Here is a 23,856-nt window from a genome sequence, read left to right as displayed (position 1 = left end):
TTAAATACAAAATGTCATATTGGTGGTAAAAGACACGAATATAAGTGCAAATGAGTCATAAAATAAATAATGGGTCCAATATAATCATGTAAAAAATTTGAAGTTTTTGTATCAAATGATCTTTATTTTATAAAGCGCTTTTCATACATAAAAGAAATGCAACATAAAGTGCTTTACAAAGTTAAAAACAATACCCCGATGACCCATATCCCCCATTATTACATACGTACGCACGGACGTAGATACCAAACACACACACACACATATATACACACATATGCAACTATATGAACAAATGATTGCATGACTGAGTACAGAGGAGCCAGGTGAGTAAACACAATCACATCTGCACCAGGAGGTCATCAGACTATGGCCACCAGGACGCTGACACAAAGTGCCCCCACAGCACGGCCCATAACCCCTGACGCAGGAATGCTGGAAAGTAAAATATATAATAAAACTTGTAAAATAGTAAGAACCATGAGTAGATATAAAGGATAAAATACAAGTAAAACGTATGAAGATAAAACAAATACAATTAATATACAGTAAATATATAATAAATAAATAGAACTAAATACAATCTTGCATAACTAATATGATAAAAGGTAAAGTATGAATGACTTCAATTAAATAATATTAGGTAAAAAGTCAAATCAAAAAGATGGGTCTTAAGCCAGCTCTCAAAAACATGAATGTTCTCCGCAGCCCTGAGGTCCTCCGGCAAGTTGTACCACAGACGGGGTCCATAATGGTGGAAAGATGCCATCCCGGGACTTTGTGTCCTGACTTTTGGAATAATTATGAGATGAGTGCCGGAGGATCTCAGAGCCCGTGAAGGTTCGGAGGGTAAAAGCAAACCTGAAAGATAAGAAGGCCCAATGCAGAGATTTTAAAACTGGTGTAATGTGAGCCCGCCTTCTAATCTTCGTCAGGACACGTGCCGCTGAATTTTGGAGTTATTGTAAAGGTGCAATAACCTTTTTAAGAAGACGGGAATTTGTAATAAAAGCATGCATTAGCGTCTCTGAGTTGCCCAGAGAGAGAATTGGGTGAACTCTGGCTATATTCTTAAAATGATTATAACCTATCTTTGTTATATTTTTCATATAGTGGTACACAACTAAGGTCAGAGTCCAGTATATGTATGTGGAGAGCTTATGAAGACGTTAAAGGCATATAATACTGTATTTCTATAAATGTAGGTCAAGATATGTGTTCATAGAGCCCATTTCGGGCAGCACGGTGGCAGAGGGGTTAGTGCATCTGCCTCACAATACGAAGGTCCTGAGTAGTCTTGGGTTCAATCCCGGGCTCGGGATCTTTCTGTGTGGAGTTTGCATGTTCTCCCCGTGACTGCGTGGGTTCCCTCCGGGTACTCCGGCTTCCTCCCACCTCCAAAGACATGCACCTGGGGATAGGTTGATTGGCAACACTAAATTGGCCCTAGTGTGTGAATGTGAGTGTGAATGTTGTCTGTCTATCTGTGTTGGCCCTGCGATGAGGTGGCGACTTGTCCAGGGTGTACCCCGCCTTCCGCCCGATTGTAGCTGAGATAGGCTCCAGCGCCCCCCGCGACCCCAAAGGAAGGTAAAATATTACAAAAAAATAATAATAATAATCAAAATAAGCACAGAACATTCTATAAATAAAACATTGTTAAAAAGCATAAGACATGCAAAAATAACAAGAGGTAAAAGATTAAAAATAGTACAACACAGTTAAAAATGGATAAAAAGATATAAAAATGTGCATACCGTATTTTCCGCACCATAAGGCGCCCTGGGTTAAAAGCCGCGCCTTCAATGAACGGCATATTTCAAAACTTTGTCCACCTATAAGCCGCCCGGTGTTGTAAGCCGCATCTAACTGCGCTAAAGGAATGTCAAAAAAACAGTCAGATAGGTCAGTCAAACTTTAATAATATATTAAAAACCAGCGTTCTAACAACTCTGTTCACTCCCAAAATGTACGCAAATGTGCAATCACAAACATACGTATATCAACATGGACAGAGCTGCGTGAAAAAAGCCACCCGGCCTCTTCGCGTAAACTTAAACTTACCTTAACCACTCGCTCATCTTTTCTTCATCCATCCCTTCGAGTTAGCTTTTATGATGACGCCGGCTGGAAAGGTCTCTTTTGGCAAGGTCTTCCTTTTGAATATCACCATGGGTGGAAGTTTCTGGCCATTAGCATGGCAAGCTAGAACCACAGTGAAGGATGACTTCTCATTCCCTGTGGTGCGAATATTCACCGTACATGCTCCCGTTATATCCACAGTGCGGTTCACAGGAATATCAGTTGCTGTGAAATAGTAATCCGTGTGCGGATGGAGAGATTGCGTCTTTTCATGAACCGGATCCCTGACGCTTAGTAGGAGCCATTTTGTGGTCTTTACAGATGTAAACACACAAAGGAAAAGAAACGTACGGTATATCCGCGCGCTTTTTCTTCTTCTACGAGGGCGGGTGGTTGCTTACAGTAGAAGAAGAAGTGCTTCCTGTTCTATGGGGGCGGGTGCTTACCTTGGCGGTTGCTTGCGTAGAAGAAGAAGCGCTTCCTGTTCTACCGGGAAAAAAGATGGCGGCTGTTTACCGAAGTTGCGAGATCGAAACTTTATGAAAATGAATCGTAATATTAATCCATATATAAAGCGCACCGGGTTAAAAGCCGCACTGTCAGCTTTTGAGTAAATTTGTGGTTTTTAGGTGCGGCTAATAGTGCGGAAAATATGGTACTTATGGATTAAACTAATAAATGGCGTAACCCACGCAATAATCGAGGGAACACTGTATATTTAACAATGTGATTGATTAGCTATTATCTGAATTTTCTATTAAATTGAAATTAAACTTTTGGTGCAGACACCATCACTGAATAATTCAAAAGGCCATGAAATATAAACATTAAGTAAATATATTTTGCATTAAATAGATATTTAGTAAATCATAGGGGTGTAACGGTACGTGTATTTGTATTGAACCGTTTCGGTACAGGGGTTCCGGTTCGGTTCGTAGGTGTACCGAACGAGTTTCCACGCGGACATATTAAGTAGCGTAACGCACGTTGTGTAAACAATGCACACCGAGGCACAACACACTGCATGCTAGCAGCTAACGGGCTAGGATAGACTGACCATACGTCCTCTTTTCACCGGACATGTCCTCTTTTGCGGAGCTGTCAGGGCGGAGTTTCTTAAATGCCTCAAATGTCCGGCATTTTGAGTTAGGGTTGCGTGTATTTTCAATGTACGTTCAGGGTTAAAAAGGGGTTAAAAACAAAACAAATTGTGTGCGCAGCAGCATTGGTGAGGGAGGGGCAGAGACAGAGAGAGAGAGAGAGTTATGATAAACGCGCATGCGTCGCCAGGCTCTGTTTTTTATCCATAGATTTATCACATTTAATTTTTTATTATCTATAGCAGGGGTGCCCCGGAGGCCATTTGCAGCCCACAGCTAATGTTTTAAAGGCCCACGGCACATTCTAAAAATACTATTAAAATGAACAAAAACATAACAAAAGTGAATTAAAAAAGGTTAAATGTCATTTAGAAAAAGTTGCAATGTTGACTAATAAAACAAAGCTGTTTTTTTTTTCTTTCAAACTGTCATTGCTCAAAACATAATATTGAATCAAAATCAATGTTATTATGAATTATTGACCTATCCAAGGTTCCCATTACTTCACATCAAATATTCCACTAAGAAAAATATGTTTGGTGGAAGATTTTGCAAATTTGGTAAATAAATAACCCAAAAATGTATATTTTGTTGTTTTTTTACTGTACCGAAAATGAACCGAACCGTGACCTCTAAACCCAGGTACGTACTGAACCGAAATTTTTGTGTACCGTTACACCCCTAGTAAATCATGTCTCTACTTAAGTCAATAACTTACTGTATTTCACATTTTTTAATTGGTTATTCAGTATTTCCTAAAAAATAAATTTGTTTTTGTATTAATTACATTTCCACAATATATTTTACTTTTAAGTGGTTAAAGGGAATATTTTATTAATTTTTAAAAATATAATTAAATCATGCACTAATCAGATAAAAGACCATGCACTTATTGCCCCGTGCCTTCATGCAAGAAGTCCTAAACGTTAGCATGTGTCTCTTGGCAGTCTGGAAACCAAAGACCCTGAATGTGTCTCAGCTGGGCTCCAAACTGCACGTGACCTTTGACCAGGCCCCGCCTTCCTTCGGTTTCCACCTCTACTACGTCTACTACAAACTGCGACAGGATGGACCCTTGCGACTGCAGCGCTGCAAGCCCGTACGGACCAAACGTCTGATAATCCTAATGGACATGTTCTTCCTATGGACGCTACAACAAGGTTTTCTCTTGTCTCTTGCAGGACGGCAACCAGCTGAAAACCACCTGCATCCTCCAGGACGTCACCCCAGGGACCTACACCCTCGAGGTTGAGACATGAAGCGTATTGCGTTGATGTAGCGTGCAGGCTAATGTTGACTTCCAGACTTTAAATAAGCCTTGCCTTCTTTTTCCAATGTGTTTTTGTGGCAGTTGAGAGACGACCGCAACACAACCAGGAGGCAGACACAGTACTACGTCAGCCAAGGTAACATGCACACCACCTTGCTATTGGTGCTTATCGACCTCTGTTTGTTTATCTTGAAACTTCCTGTCTACTTTCTCTTTTATAAAATCCGCTGGGATTTTTGTTATTTTCATGGTAGTTCATTACCTCATAAAAACAATACATGATGAATTTGTAAGGGTTATGATTCTTACATTCAACACGTTGTGGAACTACAAACTAAATTATTCACTACGAGGGAGGGCGGTTATAATATATAAATGGTAAATTCAATCCCAAAATAATAAATGAATAGATGGAACTTTTTTGTTATTGCACTTGAAAAGTATAATACAATGACAAGAACAGACATACAGTTACAGGGTGGACAGAATGGCAACACTAATGATAAAAAAAAGGGAAGGGAAAATGGTAAATGTTTGGGGGAAGAGGAGGAGAAAAAAAGCAAGTCCCAAACTAAACTCCTGGGGGTTGAGGGGGTTAGTTTGAGACCAGGAAAAAAACAAACTCTGAGGGTAGACAGCATGGAAAAACGATTGATTTTCAGTACAAACCCATCCCAATATCTGACAAACTATCTCTATCTATCTATATATATATATATATATATATATATATATATATATATATATATATATATATATATATATATATATATATACCGTATATATACCGTATGTATATATATATATATATATATATATATATACCGTATATATATACCGTATGTATATATATATATATATATATATACACACACAGTATATATATACAGTATATACACACACAGTATATATATATGTTTATATATATATATATATATATATATATACATATACAGTGTATATATACACATAGACATATATGTATGCATATACATGTGTATGTATATACACAAATATATATATATATATGTGTGTATATATATATATATACACATATATGTATATATAGTACATATACGTATATACATATACAATATGTAAATAGATTTGTATGTGTGTGTATATATGTGTATATATATATATATATATATATATATATATATACACCGTATTTTTCGGACTATAAGTCGCTCCGGAGTATAAGTCGCACCGGCCGAAAATGCATAATAAAAAAGGAAAAAAACATATAAGTCGCACTGAAGTATAAGTCGCATTTTTTGGGGAAATGTATTTGATAAAAGCCAACAGCAAGAATAGACATTTGAAAGGCAATTTAAAATAAATAAAGAATAGTGGACAACAGGCTGAATAAGTGTACGTTATATGAGGCATAAATAACCAACTGGTATGTTAACGTAACATATTATGGTAAGAGTCATTCAAATAACTATAACATATAGAACATGCTATACGTTTACCAAACAATCTGTCACTCCTAATCGCTAAATCCCATGAAATCTTATACGTCCAGTCTCTTACGTGAATGAGATAAATAATATTATTTGATATTTTACGCTAATGTGTTAATAATTTCACACATAAGTCACTCCTGAGTATAAGTCGCACCCCCGGCCAAACTATGAAAAAAACTGCGACTTATAGTCCAAAAAATACGGTGTATATATATATATAAATATATATATACTGTATATATATATATATATATATATATATATATATATATATATATATATATATATATATATATATATATACACAACCCGAAGGTTTCTACCAACAACAAGGTGTTTGCACTATTATTTGTGGGTGTTACTCTCACTTAGTACTTGCATATGCCTATATACTGTATGTGTACACGTGTGTATGTTTGTTCCAAACAATTGTGTTTATACGTGAGATAAAGATTATGAATGCTATGTTGAAATAAGAGCAGTAATTTGTATAGATCACGGGTGTCCAAATGTTTTGCACTCCCATGATCTGTACAAATGACTGATTTCTGAGGTGGTACTTGGTGAAAAAAGTTTAGGAACCACTGTATTACGAGATAAAGGTGCACAGAAAATCGATTCACATCCGAAACGCAATTCTAAATTGATTTATAATTTTCAAGAATCGATTAAATAAATGGAAAACCTTTTTTTTTTTTCTTTTTTTTTTTTATAATAATAAAATACATTTTTTAAAGTTGTTTTTAGGTCATCTCCATGCAACCAGAATGAGTTTTTCTAACTTTTAACCTGTTTTAAAAAAAAGTTTCATAATAATTATTAAACCAAATAATACATTGCAAGAATCGATTTGAATTGAGAATCGATTCTGAATTGAATCGTCACCCAAGGAATCGGAATCTGATCCAATCTTTAGGTCCCCAAAGATTCAAACTCCTATTCATACATTTTGAAAATAGGAATTTTAAAACAATATGTACATTAAACAGTGTTAGTCTCACAAAAATATTTTGTTGTGTTGATATGATGACATTTTTTTTAGATATTTACATTTGTTTGACTTTTTAAAGTATTTGTGACAACATTGCAAGTATTTGATTTTCTCAGTTTTAAAAAGGGTTCGTTTGTGTCCCTCTGCAGTCCACTCCCAATGGGCGGGGCCTATCCGGGCTATGGCCATCACGGTGCCTCTGGTCATCATGTCGGCCTTCGCCACGCTTTTCACCGTCATGTGTCGGAAGAAGCAACAAGGTGGGAGGAACTTTTTGAGTTTGTCATGAGTTGATAATAGGGATGTCCCGATCCGATATTTGGATCGGATCGGCCGCCGATATTTGCCAAAAAATGCGTATCGGCAAGGCGTGGGAAAATGCCGATCCAGATCCAGTTTGAAAAAAAATCCGGTCCTTGTTTTCCAACGCACCGATTTAAATAATACATTACACTTTTCTGCTGCTCCGTAATTTCCGTTCCGCATTTTCCAGCACACCTTCAACACATCCACAGGTCTGTGGATTCTCACGCAGTTGCTTTTAGCTGCTGGCATTACACGACAGGCTCTTCTCACTCTTTCCTGTGTCTCCCTCTCACAGACAGCAAGCGCACCTTCTTACACACGTCACATACTGTCACGCCATACGTCACATACTGTCACGTCATACGTCACATACTGTCACGTCACATACGTATACGTCCTCTCCCAGCAGAGAGGTAGCAGCATGGCTCACGTTAGCTGTAATGCTAGCGCAGCCATGTGACCAAGCTCCCTCTAAGGTGCGCGCCTCTGCGCATAGCAATTATATGCCACGCACAAAATCAAATAAAAAAATAAGCGCATAACAATTTTCGACACACGGACACGACAGAGAAAACAGTTTTCGTCATCATTGTTCAAATATTGTAACGTCTGTCGAGACGCTTATCTCCATTCGGTGCCACACGCCCACACCATCAAAATGCCGAGGCAAAAATTTCCACATCAACACCGTATGAAAAAATTAGTGATTTTTTTAGTTGTGATTTCCTTCTCTGCATGAAAGTTTAAAAGTAGCATATATTAATGCAGTATGAAGAAGAATGTTTTAATGTAGACATGCAAGCCTTAAAAGAAAATTTTGAAAATCAAGACTACATTTCCTGTAAATGGGTGCATTTCTACCCTATATTTTAACTTTAGATTTATTCTCATATCAAACTCTTTTGGCTGTCTTTTTGACACTTACATCCTGCGCCCCCCTCCACACCCTGGATTATAAATAATGTAAATAATTCAATGTGATTATCTTGTGTGATGACTGTATTATGATGATAGTATATATCTGATAGTATATATCTGTATCATGAATCAATTTAGGTGGACCCCGACTTAAACAAGTTGAAAAACTTATTGGGGTGTTACCATTTAGTGGTCAATTGTACGGAATATGTACTTCACTGTGCAACCTACTAATAAAAGTCTCAATCAATCAATCAAAACACATAGAATCATCATACTGCTGTGATTATATGCATCAAGTGTTCATTCAAGGCTAAGGCAACATATCGAGATATATATTGTGTATCGCAATATGGCCTTAAAATATTGCAATATTGAAAAAAGGCCATATCGCCCAGCCCTAGTTCAATGATGCCATTTCTGTTTGTCATGTATAATTTTGTCTATTTTGTGTTTATCCTTGAATAAACAGGTCAGTTTCTTGTTACCAACCATTGTGTATTATTCAAACTCCCCTAATTCAGCTGGCTAGTTGTTATCAAGAGTACTAAAACCCTTTTCAACATGATTCTGACAACTAAGTAGGCTAAATAACTTTAAACTTTAATACATGCTCGGATAGGCCAGTATCGGTCAGTATCGGTATCGTTCAGTATCGGTATCGGATCGGAAGTGCAAAAACAATATCGGTATCGGATCGGAAGTGCAAAAACCTGGATCGGGACATCCCTAGTTGATAATAATTAGAACGCAAAGCACGTTTAAAGGCGTCTTTTGTCCCCTCCAGAGAACATTTACAGCCAGCTGGACGAGGAGAGCAGCGAGTCTTCCGGTCACAGCGCGGCGTTGAACACCGAGAGGCCGTGGCCCCGCCCCAAGGTCTTCGTCTGCTACTCCGGCAGAGACTGCCCCAAACACACCACCGTCATCCAGAGCTTCGCTTACTTCCTGCAGGACTTCTGCGGCTGTGAGGTGAGAAGGTCGACCCGGAGAATTACAAACCCCGTTTCCATATGAGTTGGGAAATTGTGTTAGATGTAAATATAAACGGAATACAATGATTTGCAAATCATTTTCAAGCCATATTCAGTTGAATATGCTACAAAGACAACATATTAGATTTTTTACAAATAATCATTAACTTTAGAATTTGATGCCAGCAACACGTGACAAAGAAGTTGGGAAAGGTGGCAATAAATACTGATAAAGTTGAGGAATGCTCATCAAACACTTATTTGGAACATCCCACAGGTGAACAGGCACATTGGGAACAGGTGGGTGCCATGATTGGGTATAAAAGTAGATTCCATGAAATTCTCAGTCATTCACAAACAAGGATGGGGCGAGGGTCACCACTTTGTCAACAAATGCGTGAGCAAATTGTCCAACAGTTTAAGAACAACATTTCTCAACCAGCTATTGCAAGGAATTTAGGGATTTCACCATCTACGGTCCGTAATATCATCAAAAGGTTCAGAGAAACTGGAGAAATCACTGCACATAAGCGATGATATTACAGACCTTTGATCCCTCAGGTGGTACTGCATCAAAAAGCGACATCAGTGTGTAAAGGACATCACCACATGGGCTCAGGAACACTTTAGAAACCCACTGTCAGTAACTACAGTTGGTCGCTACATCTGTAAGTGCAAGTTAAAACTCTCCTATGCAAGGCGAAAACCGTTTATCAACAACACCCGGAAACGCCGTCGGCTTCGCTGGGCCTGAGCTCATCTAAGATGGACTGATACAAAGTGGAAAAGTGTTCTGTGGTCTGACGAGTCCACATTTCAAATTGTTTTTGGAATGTCGTGTCCTCCGGATCAAAGAGGAAAAGAACCATCCGGATTGTTATAGGCGCAAAGTTGAAAAGCCAGCATCTGTGATGATATGGGGGTGTATTAGTGCCCAAGACATGGGTAACTTACACATCTGTGAAGGCTGAAAGGTACATACAGGTTTTGTTGCCATCCAAGCAACGTTACCATGGACGCCCCTGCTTATTTCAGCAAGACAATGCCAAGCCACGTGTTACATCAACGTGGCTTTCATAGTAAAAGAGTGCGGGTACTAGACTGGCCCGCCTGTAGTCCAGACCTGTCTCCCATTGAAAATGTGTGGCGCATTATGAAGCCTAAAATAGCACAACGGAGACCCCCGGACTGTTGAACAACTTAAGCTGTACATCAAGCAAGAATGGGAAAGAATTCCACCTGAGAAGCTTCAAAAATGTGTCTCCTCAGTTCCCAAACGTTTACTGAGTGTTGTTAAAAGGAAAGGCCATGTAACACAGTGGTGAACATGCCCTTTCCCAACTACTTTGGCACGTGTTGCAGCCATGAAATTCTAAGTTAATTATTATTTGCAAAAAGAAAATAAAGTTTATGAGTTTGAACATCAAATATCTTGTCTTTGTAGCGTATTCAATTGAATATGGGTTGAAAATGATTTGCAAATCTTTGTATTCCGTTTATATTTACATCTAACACAATTTCCCAACTCATATGGGAACAGGGTTTGTAGAAGAAGGTCAACCTTTAATTTCCTCCCCACGTCAGGTGGCGTTGGACCTGTGGGAACATCTGGAGATGTGCCGAGAAGGTCAGATGTCGTGGCTCAGCAGACAGCTGGACGAGGCCGACTTCATCATCACAGTTTGCTCCAAGGGCCTACGGTGCTTTACCCTTTATTCCTTGTCTTCTTCTTTCTGCCACTAGATGGCGTAGACACACTACAAGCTTTGTTTCAGGAGTTACTGCACATTCTTTTTGACATTCCTCCCCCCCCACTCAAAGGTCAAACACAATCCCTTCCATTTGAATTCATTGTCACCATCAGAAATATTTTACACAAAGCTTTTAGCAGAAATGTCAAGTTGGTACACAGAGACGTTATAAAAGGTTGTTGATAGTAATAAATTGCAAATTAGAGATGTCCGATAATGGCTTTTTTGCCGATATTCCGATATTGTCCAACTCTTAATTACCGATTCTAATATCATCTGATACCAATATATACAGTTGTGGAATTAACACATTATTATGCCTAATTTTGTTGTGATGCCCCGCTGGATGCATTAAACAATGTAACAAGGTTTTCCAAAATAAATCAACTCAAGTTATGGAAAAAAAATGCGCTGTGTACACGGACATAGGGAGAAGTACAGAGTGCTAATAAACCTTAAAGGCACTGCCTTGGCGTGCCGGCCCAGTCACATAATATCTACGGCTTTTCACACACATAAGTGAATGCAATGCATACTTGGTCAACAGCCATACAGGTCACACTGAGGGTGGCCGTATAAACAACTTGGGAAAGGGCACCACTGTGTTACATGGCCTTTCCTTTTAACAACACTCAGTAAATAATCCACTTCAAGAAACTCTTCAAACTTAAAGTGTTTACAAAGTACAAAGAAGAAGAACCATGATAAACATTCTGAATTTATTTAACTCATCCATTCTTTCATTCTTTCACTCACAAAATAATCTTACTTATCTCAACATATGAAATGTAACTTACTTCACCAATTATTATTTATTTACTTATTTTATTGTGATTACTTATGGAGTATATTGTGAATAAATTGAGAACAGGAAGTGAACAAAAGTTTTAGCAACTGTCATGTAAAAGAAAAGGGGTAGGATTAAATAAGCTTTGCTTCTTCCTACTCCTTTTCGAACATGTTGAAAAGAGAAACTGGAGATTGTGATGTATCATGTTGTATACTTGCATGTTCGAAATAAACTCAAACTCAAACTCAAACTCAAACTCAAAGCCCACATAAGGGCAAGGAAAAAACCACCCCAGTGGGACGTCGATGTGAATGACTATGAGAAACCTTTTTCTATAGCTTAAGTTGATTTATTTTGGAAAACCTTGTTACATTGTTTAATGCATCCAGCGGGGCATCACAACAAAATTAGGCATAATAATGTGTTCATTCCACGACTGTATATATCGGTATCGGTTGATATCGGAATCGGTAATTAAGAGTTGGACAATATCGGATATCGGCAAAAAAGCCATTATCGGACATCTCTAGTAATAGCCAGTGCTCCTTTCTGCGAAGCTGCGCTGTCTTGCTCAGAATCGGCATCAGAATCGGTCCTAAAAAAAAACCATATCGGTCGATCTCTACTTGAAGGTTCTAACCGAGCTGGGTTTTGTTCCCGCAGCTATTTTGTGGAAAGGAAGAGCCGCAGAGGAAAGACGCCGGTCGGTCGCCGCGGCAACGCCAGCAGCAGCTCTCCCGTTGGCGGATCGGGCGGTGACCTGTTTGTGATGGGCGTGGCCATGGTCGGCGAGAAGCTGCGGCTGGCCAAGCAGAACGAGGAGAGCCACGCTCAGGAGATGGACCGCTTCATGACCGTCTACTTTGACTACTCCACGGAGAACGACATCCCCACCATGCTGAGTCTGGCTCCCAGGTAGGTTCCGGTCTTTATTACCTCTGCCAAGGAGAGTTTCACCTGCATGGGTTTGCTATTTACTGCAACAATGCATGAAGGCTGACTGTTGCAACGCATTGGACATTTTCTAGCATCCTACATTAAACAACTCTTACCACAACCTCCACCATCTTTGCTCGCCTGCGACGGGAAGCTAACGAGCCAATTAGAGTCCGTGAACATTGCTCCAAAATACGGATTCTGTGTTGATTCAGTGACGTGCAGTCACTAGAGGCAGGTGAGGCTCTGCCTCACCTGCCATCATGGAAAGAAAAAAAATGTAAAAAGAAAAAATATTAATTAAATTGTTATATGTATCCAGTGATTATACTATAAAGTTATTTTCCATTTAACTTCACCAGTTTTATCCAAAATCGATGAATTTTCACATTTGCAGTTCAAATACTGAGAAGAGACGGTGCGGTGAACAGCAGCCAGTTGAGGCACGTCACTCAGTGCCTCAACATGGATTGCGGACTCGGCTAACTGCTGGCCTGCTGTGCAGTGAGACCGTATTGCTATATGAATTATATTATACATTTCCATAGTTTAGTTAGCTGAGGTATATAATGTACAGTGTATTTTGTCAACAACTGTATGTGTGTAACGTATTTCTTGTGCTGAGCGATCATAAAACGGCTGCAAAAGACGCACTGGCTGAGGCTCGCAGTAATCCCGCCTCTTGCACCCCCGCCGTAGAATGCACCCCCTGACGGGAGTGTTATATCAACTAAAGCCCACACTTAAACTTTCCACGTGCAAGATTGAATCTGTTTAAAAAAGTTATTTCATAAGAAGCCAAAAGGTGCAAAAACAATAATGTTCGTGTTGGAGGAGTTGTGAATGACTGCAGGGCCACAACATTAGGTACACCTGCAGACTGCAGGTGTATCTTATTCACAACTCCTCCAACACGAACATTATTGTTTTTGCACTTTTTGGCTTCTTATTAAATAACTTTTGTCACCTATTTTTATGGGCTTTCCTCTTTGTGATGTTAAGTTCCTGTTTTGCGCTGTTATACAGTATATGCCTTGAGCTCTTATTTTGAAGGCGCTAAGAGCGGAAGTGACGACACGTTGGAGTGGAGCGGAGGTTTTTGAAAGAAGGTAAATAAAGTGGTCCTCGTGTAAACTGGAGCCTCCGTGTTTATTTTGTAGTTTCATACAGTATAGGCAACATTTATAAACCCTCGGTTACACTTTCTTAAATAGATTCAATCTTGCACGTGGAAAGTTTAAGTGAGGACTTTAGTTGCGGCGCATGGACTTCATTTATAAGTAAACGTAAAACCATAATAACGTTTTTTTTATTAAATGTGCTTTTTTGTGTGCTACAGTTTGTATGTGTAAAGTTAAAGTTAAGTTATAGCACCAATGATTGTCACACACACACTAGGTGTAATTAAATTTGTTCTCTGCATTTGACCCATCCCCTTGTTCACCCCCTGGGAGGTGAGAGGAGCGGTGGGCAGCAGCGGCGCCGCGCCCGGGAATCATTTTTGGTGATATATACAAGTAAACATTGACATGTGCAAAGGCAGTAATAATTGATAAAACAAGGCGGCTTCCCTGTTCATCCCCTCTTTATCACACAGGGAAAACCCGCCAGCTGACTTGACTAGATCCCACATTTACGTAAGGCAACCATGTGACCATAGGATGAACAAATATACTGCAGTACTAAGACTATAGTGGCCATAAACTGTTAGCTTCTACTGCAAAGTGTGGCACAGGGGTCATCTGTGGTCCGTGACTCCTTTGTCATTGGCCCATTGCAAAAAACACCAGCAAAAATTAGGAAAACAGCAAGAAACACAATGAGAACAATCCAAAACTGTTGACGTCAGCCAATAACGACACAAAGCTTTGTCTGTAAAAAACTAAACAAAATTATTATTTTTTCATGATTTTATATATATATATATATATATATATATATATATATATATATATATATATATATATATATATATATATATATATATATATTATTATTTTTTTATGTTTTATGTTTGGCCAACAATTGAGTCTGTCCAATTCTCAGCGTGTCGCACCGGACGAAGCCCCCAAATTGTTGCGTTTGGACCAGTTGTTCCTCCCAGGGAATTCAAGTTTATGGTCGTCGCTCCCAAGCTCTTTAGGACACTTAAATCTGAGTAAAAGAACCACCAGAGACAGAATAGGTATTTTGTAATATATTTGCAAAGCTTTGTAAATATACTGAGACCAGCCCAGCATAGAACATTCAATCGCGCAGCTAAGATGGTCTGTCCCCCTCCAATGAAAAACCCTCTCCCCTATCAAGTCTCTCTCCCTCCCACCCTCGCAGTCTTGTCCCTCCAGCCCAAACACATGCCTATTGTCCTCCGCACCTGGACATAAGAATAGATAAGAAGAAGGAGTATCTCTCTTTCTTACATTCCATATTCAAGGTTAGCACACAGTATTTGAAGACAACCAAAAGACCACAATTGGAAGAAAAACACTAGCTGTTTTGTAATATGATTATGAAATTAAAGAAGTAACACTTAAATACGGATATATGTAAATATCTGCCTCCGACAATATATATATATATATATATATATATATATATATATATATATATATATATATATATATATATATGGGCTAGAAAAGGTTGGTGATCACAGGTTCAGAGTATGTCGTTTCCTCTCCTGTGATTAGGTTCAAGCTGATGGACCAGCTGCCTCAGCTTTTCACCCGCCTTCACTCCAGTCAGTCCAGCCTGGCGGAGCGGGAGTCGCAGCCTCTCAACATCTCCAGGAGGAACTACTTCAGGAGCAAGTCTGGGCGCTCCCTCTACGTGTCCATCTGCAACATGCACCAGCACATCAGCCAGAACCCCGACTGGTTCGAGAAGCCAACGCCTCCCTCCGCTGGAAGTAGATCCGCCTCCTGCTCGTCGCCGTCTCCTCCTCTTCCTCCTCCTCCGCACGACGCCGAAGCCCCCTCGTCCTCCACCAGACCAGAGAGAAGGCCGGAGGGCGGCCTGGTGCTGAATGAGGTGCTGGTGAAGTCGCCACCGCTGGAGAGTGGCGAGGGAACCCTGAGGAAGAACGCCCTCTTGCTGGCTCCTGGTTCTAGCCTGAGCTGCAACCTCAGTTTAAGCCAGAGCTCCAGTCCTGGTCTAAGTCCTAGTCCTGCCTTTCCACAGGGATCTCTGTCCAGGCTGGAACACACCTCAAGGTAAGTCAGTATTCAGTTTGTACATTGAAAAAGAATTACCGTATTTTCTGGACTACCGTATTTTTCAGACTATAAGTCGCAGTTTTTTTTTCATAGTTTGGCCTTTCTGCTCCTTATACTCAGGAGCGACTTGTGTGTGAAATGATTAACACATTATAATATTATTTATGTCATTCACGTAAGAGACTAGACGTATAAGATTTCATAGGATTTAGCGATTAGGAGTGACAGATTGTTTGGTAAACGTATAGCATGTTCTATATGTTATAGTTATTTGAATAACTCTTACCATAATATGTTAATAATAATAACTGGGATTTATATAGCGCTTTTCTAAGTACCCAAAGTCGCTTTACATGTAGAACCCATCAATCATTCACACCTGGTGGTGGTAAGCTACTTTCATAGCCACAGCTGCCCTGGGGTAGACTGACGGAAGCGTGGCTGTAATTTGCGCCAACGGCCCCTCCGACCACCACCTATCATTCATCATTCAATTCACCAGTGTGAGTGGCACCGGGTGAAGTGTCCCGCCCAAGGACGCAACGGCAGCGACTTTTTGGATGGTAAGAGGCGGGGAGCGAACCTGCAACCCTCAGGTTTCTGGCACGGTTTCTCTACCCACAACGCCATGCTGCCTATGCTACGTTAACATACCAGTGTCATGACGTGGACTATGGCGTGGTTTGTTCTCCCGCGGTGCAAATGAACATTTGGACCAGACATGGCGTGAAGGTGAAGACATTATTTATTTTACGCTAACAAAGGAACAAAAAGCGCGCTCAAGGCGGATGTACAAACTTGACTAACGAAACAAAAAGACTTGCACGTGGGCAAAAAAACTGTGAACAATTAAACAAAAACACTAACTGTGGCATTAATAGAAAAAACTTACTTGGACATGGCATGAAGTGCGCAGAGGTAGACAGAGTGTGACAGGGGTAAGAATGCGGGATGTCACCAGAACGACAAACTGAAAACAATGAACTTAAATACTATAGACATGATTAGTGAAAACAGGTGCGTGACTCAAAACGTGAAACAGGTGCGTGACGTGACAGGTGAAAACTAATGGGTTGCTATGGTGACAAACAAGAGTGCACAATGAGTCCAAACGTAAAACAGGTGAAACTAATGGGTAACTATGGAAACAAGACCAGGGAGTGAAAAGCCAGAAACTAAAGAGTCCAATAACTAAACAAAACATGACTAAAACAAAACATGATTACACCGACATGACAACCAGGCACGTTCTCACTTGGTTATTTATGTCTCATATAATGTACACTTATTCAGCCTGTTGTTCACTATTCTTTATTTATTTTAAATTACCTTTCAAATGTCTATTCTTGCTGTTGGCTTTTATCAAATAAATTTCCCTAAAAAATGCGACTTATACTCCAGTGCGACTTATATATGTTTTTTTCTAGAGATAATCGATATTATTGGCCGATAAATGCTTTAAAATGTAATATCGGAAATTATCGGTATCGTTTTTTTATTATCGGTATCGTTTTTTGTTGTTTTGTTTTTTTTTATTAAATCAACATAAAAAACACAAGATACACTTACAATTAGTGCACCAACCCAAAAAACCTCCCTCGCCCATTTACACTCATTTTCACAAAAGGGTTGTTTCTTTCTGTTATTAATATTGTGGTTCCTACATTAAATATCAATATATATCAATACAGTCTGCAAGGGATACAGTCCGTAAGCACTAGAGATGCGCGGATAGGCAATTATTTCATCCGCAACCGCATCACAAAAGTCATCAACCATCCGCATCCACCCGAACTAACATTTAATCAAAACCGCACCCGCCCGTTGTTATATATCTAATATAGATGATGCAAGGCATTAGTGAGGTTATAAAGCTTTTGCCTGTTAAAGAAAGGAGACTGATCCAATGCAGCAGAGACATTCAATGCGTGCCACGCTGTCACAGCCCAGACGCACACTAGTGCGCAATCATCTGGGAGCCGCGCTGAGCGCACCGGCCTCCAAGCGCGCTCGCACCACTCAAACTGCTGCAGGCAGCTGCGTTCTGTCTTGTTTTAACATCCTGTGGCACTCTTCTGGGATCACGGCGGACAAAACTGCTCATGCTCAGGGTTCGGGGTTTTGCACAAATGTGATGCACCATGTTAGATGTCCCGGTTTTGTGACTGTCGTAGACATAAACAGCGTCGCAGCTCTTGCAAATCACGTAGCCAGCATTACTATCATCCTGATTTACAACCTCATAAAAACGAGTCCACGCTGAACTTTTCTGGCCTTTTTTTCCCCTGGTCTTTAGTATTCCCTTTTTTAGTTTGTCGCGTACCACGTTTGCTGCCGGCGTTGCCATCCCTTTTTTTTTTTTCTTCTGTTGTGGCATATGCTGCAGGTGCCTGCTCGTTTTTCGTATGTGGGTAACAACATTTAACTATGTATATATATTTCCGAATTGGTTTAACTGCCACCCGCCTGAATCTATTTAAAATCAATTTTTTTTTAATTTCAACCGCCCGACCCGACCCGCGGATAAAATCTAATTTTTTTTTATTTCAACCGCCCGACCCGCGGATAATCCGCGGACTCCGCGGTTGTGTCCGCAAACCGCGCATCTCTAGTAAGCACACATGATTGTGCGTGCTGCCGGTCCACTAATAGTACTAACCTTTAACACTTAATTTTACTCCTTTCATTCATTACTAGTTTCTATGTAACTGTTTTTATATTGTTTTACTTTCTTTTTTATTCAAGAAAATGTTTTTAATTTATTTATTTTATTTTATTTTTTATTTTTTTTAAAAAGGACCTTATCTTCACCATACCTGGTTGTCCAAATTAGGCATAATAATGTGTTAATTCCACGACTGTATATATCGGTATCGGTAATTAAAGAGTTGGACAATATCGGATATCGGCAAAAAGCCATTATCGGACATCCCTATTTTTTTCCTTCTTTATTATGCATTTTCGGCCGGTGTGACTTATACTCCGGAGCGACTTACACTCCGAAAAATACGGTATGTAAATAAACATTTACACAATATTTCTGTGGTATTAACTCAAATGGCAACACATATATCTACGACTTATAATATATAAGAATATATATAGAGACCTATTTTTTTTTCTTCTACGATTGAGTGAGTGCGGCTTACGCGTTCTATAGTCCGGAAAATACGATAATCCGCCCCAGAGTCAAACTGTGGCCGTCATGGAAGCAGGAAGTCAACTGTCTCTCCCGCTCAGAACATTTGCGGAAGATTCTTCCTGCGCCGCGTCCAACGTCCAGGAGGAGGCGCTCCCCCTCTCCGGCCAGACGGACGACAGCTGCCCCTCCCCCCCCGAGCTGCCGCCACCTCGCGATTCGGGCATCTACGACTCGTCGGTCCCCTCCTCTGAGCTCTCCATCCCCTTAATGGAAGGCCTGTCACATGACCAGGTTGACTCCTCCTCCCTGGCCGAGAGCGAGTCGTCGTCTTCCGGGCTTGGTAAGCTACCCCACACCCCCACCTACACCCCCTGTCCGCATTAACCCCTTTTCTCTTTTTGCATGCCTCAGGTGATGAGGAGCCGCCGGCGGTGGCGTCGCTGGGCTGCAGCGCCCCCACGGTTTGCAAAGCAGAACTGCACCACTTGGAGCGCAGCGGAGGACTCGAACCTGTGGCACTGTGATCTCATCCTGAAGCTCTGGCATCCAGCTGTGTGCAAACTGAACTGGAACACGCAACTCTGGAGCTATGGGATGTCTTCCACCGGGTCTTGTGACTCAGAACGTGCCAGGATGTCCGTAACTGGGTCCTGGGACTATGACGTCACCGGCACCGCCACTATGAAAGAAAGGTACGCTCGTGCCTGCCAACTTCTCACAAGTGAGTGCTCAATACTCATAGGAGACGAAATATTTGGAGGACAGAACATTGAGGCACTTTTTTTTGTATAAATCCGCAGTTTTCTGGCAACTGCGGACAGGAGCACCACTATGATACTTATGTTTTGTTTTTAATACTAATAAGTACCATATTTTCCGGACTATAAGCCGCACCCGTATATAAAAGGCACCCACACAAATTAAAAAAAAGGGTTCCTTATATAAGCCGCACCCATATATAAGACGCACCCACCAAATTAAAAATAAATAAAATAAATGTTTCCAAATATTAGCCGCACCAGACTATAAGCCGCACCCGTATATAAGACGCACCGACCAAATTAAAAATAAATAAAATAAATGTGTCCAAATATTAGCCGCACCTGACTACAAGATGCACCCGTATATAAGACGCACCCACTAAATTTAAAATAAATAAAATAAATGTGTCCAAATATTAGCCGCACCGGACTATAAGACGCACCCGTATGTAAGGCGCACCCACCGAATTAAAAATAAATAAAATAAATGTTTCCAAATATTAGCCGCACCAGACTATAAGCCGCACCCGTATATAAGACGCACCGACCAAATTAAAAATAAATAAAATAAAAGGTTTCCAAATATTAGCTGCACCGGACTATAAGATGCACCCGTATATAAGACGCACCCACTAAATTTAAAATAAATAAAATAAATGTGTCCAAATATTAGCCGCACCGGACTATAAGACGCACCCGTATATAAGGCGCACCCACCGAATTAAAAATAAATAAAATAAATGTTTCCAAATATTAGCCGCACCGGACTATATGCCACACCCGTATATAAGACGCACCGACCAAATTAAAAATAAATAAAATAAATGTTTCCAAATATTAGCCGCACCGGACTATATGCCGCACCCGTATTTAAGACGCACCCCCCAAATTAAAAATAAATAAAATAAATGTTTCCAAATATTAGCCGCACCGGACTATAAGACGCACCCGTTTATAAGACGCACCCACCGAATTAAAAATAAATGTTTCCAAATATTAGCCGCACCGGACTATATGCCGCACCCGTATTTAAGACGCACCCGCCGAATTAAAAATAAATAAAATAAATGTTTCCAAATATTAGCCGCACCGGACTATATGCCACACCCGTATGTAAGACGCACCCACCAAATTAAAAATAAATAAAATAAATGTTTCCATATATTAGCCGCACCAGACTATATGCCACACCCGTATGTAAGACGCACCCACCGAATTAAAAATAAATAAAATAAATGTTTCCATATATTAGCCGCACCGGACTATATGCCGCACCCGTATTTAAGACGCACCCCCCAAATTAAAAATAAATAAGATAAATGTTTCCATATATTAGCCGCACCAGACAAAAAGCCGCACCCGTAGATAAGACGCACCCACCAAACTAAAAATAAATTAAATAAATGTTTGCAAATATTAGCCGAACCGGACTATATGCCGCACCCGTATTTAAGACGCATCCACCAAATTAAAAATAAATGTTCCCATAGCCGCACCAGACTATAAGACGCACCCGTATATAAGACGCACCCTCCGAACTAAAAATAAATAAAATAAATGTTTCCGAATATTAGCCGCACCGGACTATAAGCCGTACCCATATATAAGACGCACCCACTGAATTAAAAATAAATGTTTCCAAATATTAGCCGCACCGGACTATAAGCCGCAGGTAGATACGTTGCGATATGAGATATTTACAGAAATATTTAGTAAAATGTTTATTTATTTATTGTTTACAAACGGTGCCTGTAACACAGCTCATCAAACAACACAGACAAGTCATGCATGTCTTTATTCATCCTTTATGACACGGCTGTCAAACTGGTTTTCATTGAGGGGCCACATCACAGTTATATTCGCCCTCAGAGTGCTGCTTTTAACAATGAGTAATATATGAATATACATGTATATATATAATACAGTAACAATATTTTTTTTTTTTACAAAAGCTGCAAAAAAAAATAATTTGATTTTGACTTTAAAAACCGGCAGCTCAGTCACTAGAATTTTACAGTAAAAGCAGTGGTGTTTTTACAGCATATAAAAAAAATGGAATAAATGGAATGGAGAAACAATATCATGGTAAAATTCAAGCAACAGAGCTGTCAGTTTGTTTGTTTTTACCGTCAAATCTTTTTTTTTTTTTTTTATGTTTTTTTGTTTGTTTTTTTATGTTTTAGGGTCTTACTGTGTATGGAAAAAAACAGTACCAAAGTTGATTTTATGGTTAAAAAAAAAAAACTCAGTCGGCAGAATTTAGCCGTAAAATCTATTGTCAATTTTACAGTCTACAGTTTGATCATTTTGTTTTGAAATCATAAGTCAAGCAGGTATTTATCTTTATTTTAACAAAAAAATATTTTTGGAATACCGGTACATGAAAAGGACAAGCGGTAGGAAATGGATGGATGATAATATACTGTAATATTTTGATTTTGATATTGAATTTTAAGAGAGATGCAATTGCACGCAGTACATGTTTTTTTAATGTCAAAAGGGAAAGAACTTGAGATGTTTAAATGCTTTAAAATGTAATATCGGAAATGATCGGTTTAAAAATGATCGGTATCGGTTTCAAAAAGTAAAATGTATGACTTTTTTAAAACGCCGCTGTGTACACGGACGTAGGGAGAAGTACAGAGCGCCAATAAACCTTAAAGGCACTGCCTTTGCGTGCCGGCCCAGTCACATAATATCTACGGCTTTTCACACACACAAGTGAATGCAAACATACTTGGTCAATAGCCATACAGGTCACACTGAGGGTGGCCGTATAAACAACTTTAACACTGTTACAAATATGCGCCACACTGTGAACCCACACCAAACAAGAATGACAAACACATTTCGGGAGAACATCCGCACCGTAACACAACATAAACACAACAGAACAAATACCCAGAACCCCTTCCGGGACGCTACAATATTTTTTTTTTACTTTGTAAACACTTTAAATTGCAACAATTTCTTAAAGTACATTGTTTGATTTCTGTGCTTAATCCATACCATAATTTAGCTGCCAGCGAAGAAAAATCCATAGATAAGCCGCACCGTTGTATAAGCCGCAGGGTTCAAAGCTTGGGGAAACGGTTGCGGCTTATGGTCCGGAAAGTCCGGTATGCGGAGGGATGTTGATAACAAACATGTCCGCCATAGGAGCAACATGAGAGGAGATGACCACTGCAGGCACTGACTTCTCTTCTCTTGATGCACACTTCTAGATGTCCTATGACTAAAGACTTGTTATGGAGCAGTTTTAGAAGGACTCAGGTGCTTCCTGCCCACATAAACAAAAGAGACGACCTCCAGCAGGTTTAACGGTTTGTTGGGAGGGAAGATTCAGCATTTCCTGCTTGTAAATAGCTTTTTATTTTTATTGGAAATGTCTGTTGTTGTTGTTTTTAATTGTAGTTTGTTTTTCTGTATTTTCTAGAAATGTACTGTTTTATAGTACCTTTTAATGTAGGAAATAAAGAAATCCATCAAATAACTGGCTATCTACAGCACTGTTTTTTAACCATAGGGCGGTGAGCGCCCCGTGGAGGGCCGCCAAAAAAAATATCCTTACACATTAAGTAACATTTATGTGGAACTTCTTGTTATTTTAGCAAAACACTTGATTTATGTTATTGGGATTCTTAAATGTCTGTATTCTACTGTTATCTAATTGTTTTGGAAAAAAAACTACTCGATTCGCACCAGAAGTCGCGATCGGTTTACGCATGCGCCAAGATCACGTCACTTCCTGAACTTGTTTTTATTTTTTTAATTTTTTTTTATAAACCTTTATTTATAAATTGCAACATTTACAAACAATTGAGAAATAATAATAATCAAAATTAGTACAAAAACAGTCCAAAACAGCGCCAGGGGGTTGTAAACTCAATAAAGTAACTAAAATAGAATGCAATACATATAGAGGGACGTCTGGGCTTCTCTGCTTAGGCTGCTGCCCCCGCGACCCGACCTCGGATAAGTGGAAGAAAATGGATGGATATATATATATATATATATATATATATATATATATATATATATATATATATATATATATATATATATATATATATATATATATATATATATATATATATATATATATGGTTGGAGGCAGATATTTACATATATCCGAATTTAAGTGTTAC

At 39.5% G+C, this 23,856-nt stretch overlaps 1 protein-coding gene across 1 annotated transcript in view; it reads left to right on the top strand.

The window, feature by feature from the left end:
• Positions 1-23,201, top strand: part of il17rd (interleukin 17 receptor D) — a 108,212-nt gene extending 85,011 nt beyond the window's left edge. The window contains exons 7-16 of the mRNA XM_061940875.2: positions 4,130-4,281; positions 4,364-4,429; positions 4,534-4,588; positions 7,065-7,175; positions 8,927-9,111; positions 10,698-10,813; positions 12,318-12,569; positions 15,281-15,802; positions 19,046-19,287; positions 19,359-23,201. Of these exons, the coding sequence (XP_061796859.2) occupies positions 4,130-4,281; positions 4,364-4,429; positions 4,534-4,588; positions 7,065-7,175; positions 8,927-9,111; positions 10,698-10,813; positions 12,318-12,569; positions 15,281-15,802; positions 19,046-19,287; positions 19,359-19,471 (1,814 nt within the window). The 3' untranslated portion in view covers positions 19,472-23,201. The remainder of the gene's footprint in view (positions 1-4,129; positions 4,282-4,363; positions 4,430-4,533; positions 4,589-7,064; positions 7,176-8,926; positions 9,112-10,697; positions 10,814-12,317; positions 12,570-15,280; positions 15,803-19,045; positions 19,288-19,358) is intronic.
• Positions 23,202-23,856: the final 655 nt, after the last annotated feature.

Source organism: Nerophis lumbriciformis, linkage group LG03 (assembly GCF_033978685.3).
Source record: "Nerophis lumbriciformis linkage group LG03, RoL_Nlum_v2.1, whole genome shotgun sequence".
Classification (NCBI taxonomy): domain Eukaryota; kingdom Metazoa; phylum Chordata; class Actinopteri; order Syngnathiformes; family Syngnathidae; genus Nerophis; species Nerophis lumbriciformis.
The sequence above is the reverse complement of the archived record's forward strand: the minus strand, read 5'-3'. Positions and strand labels throughout refer to the sequence as shown.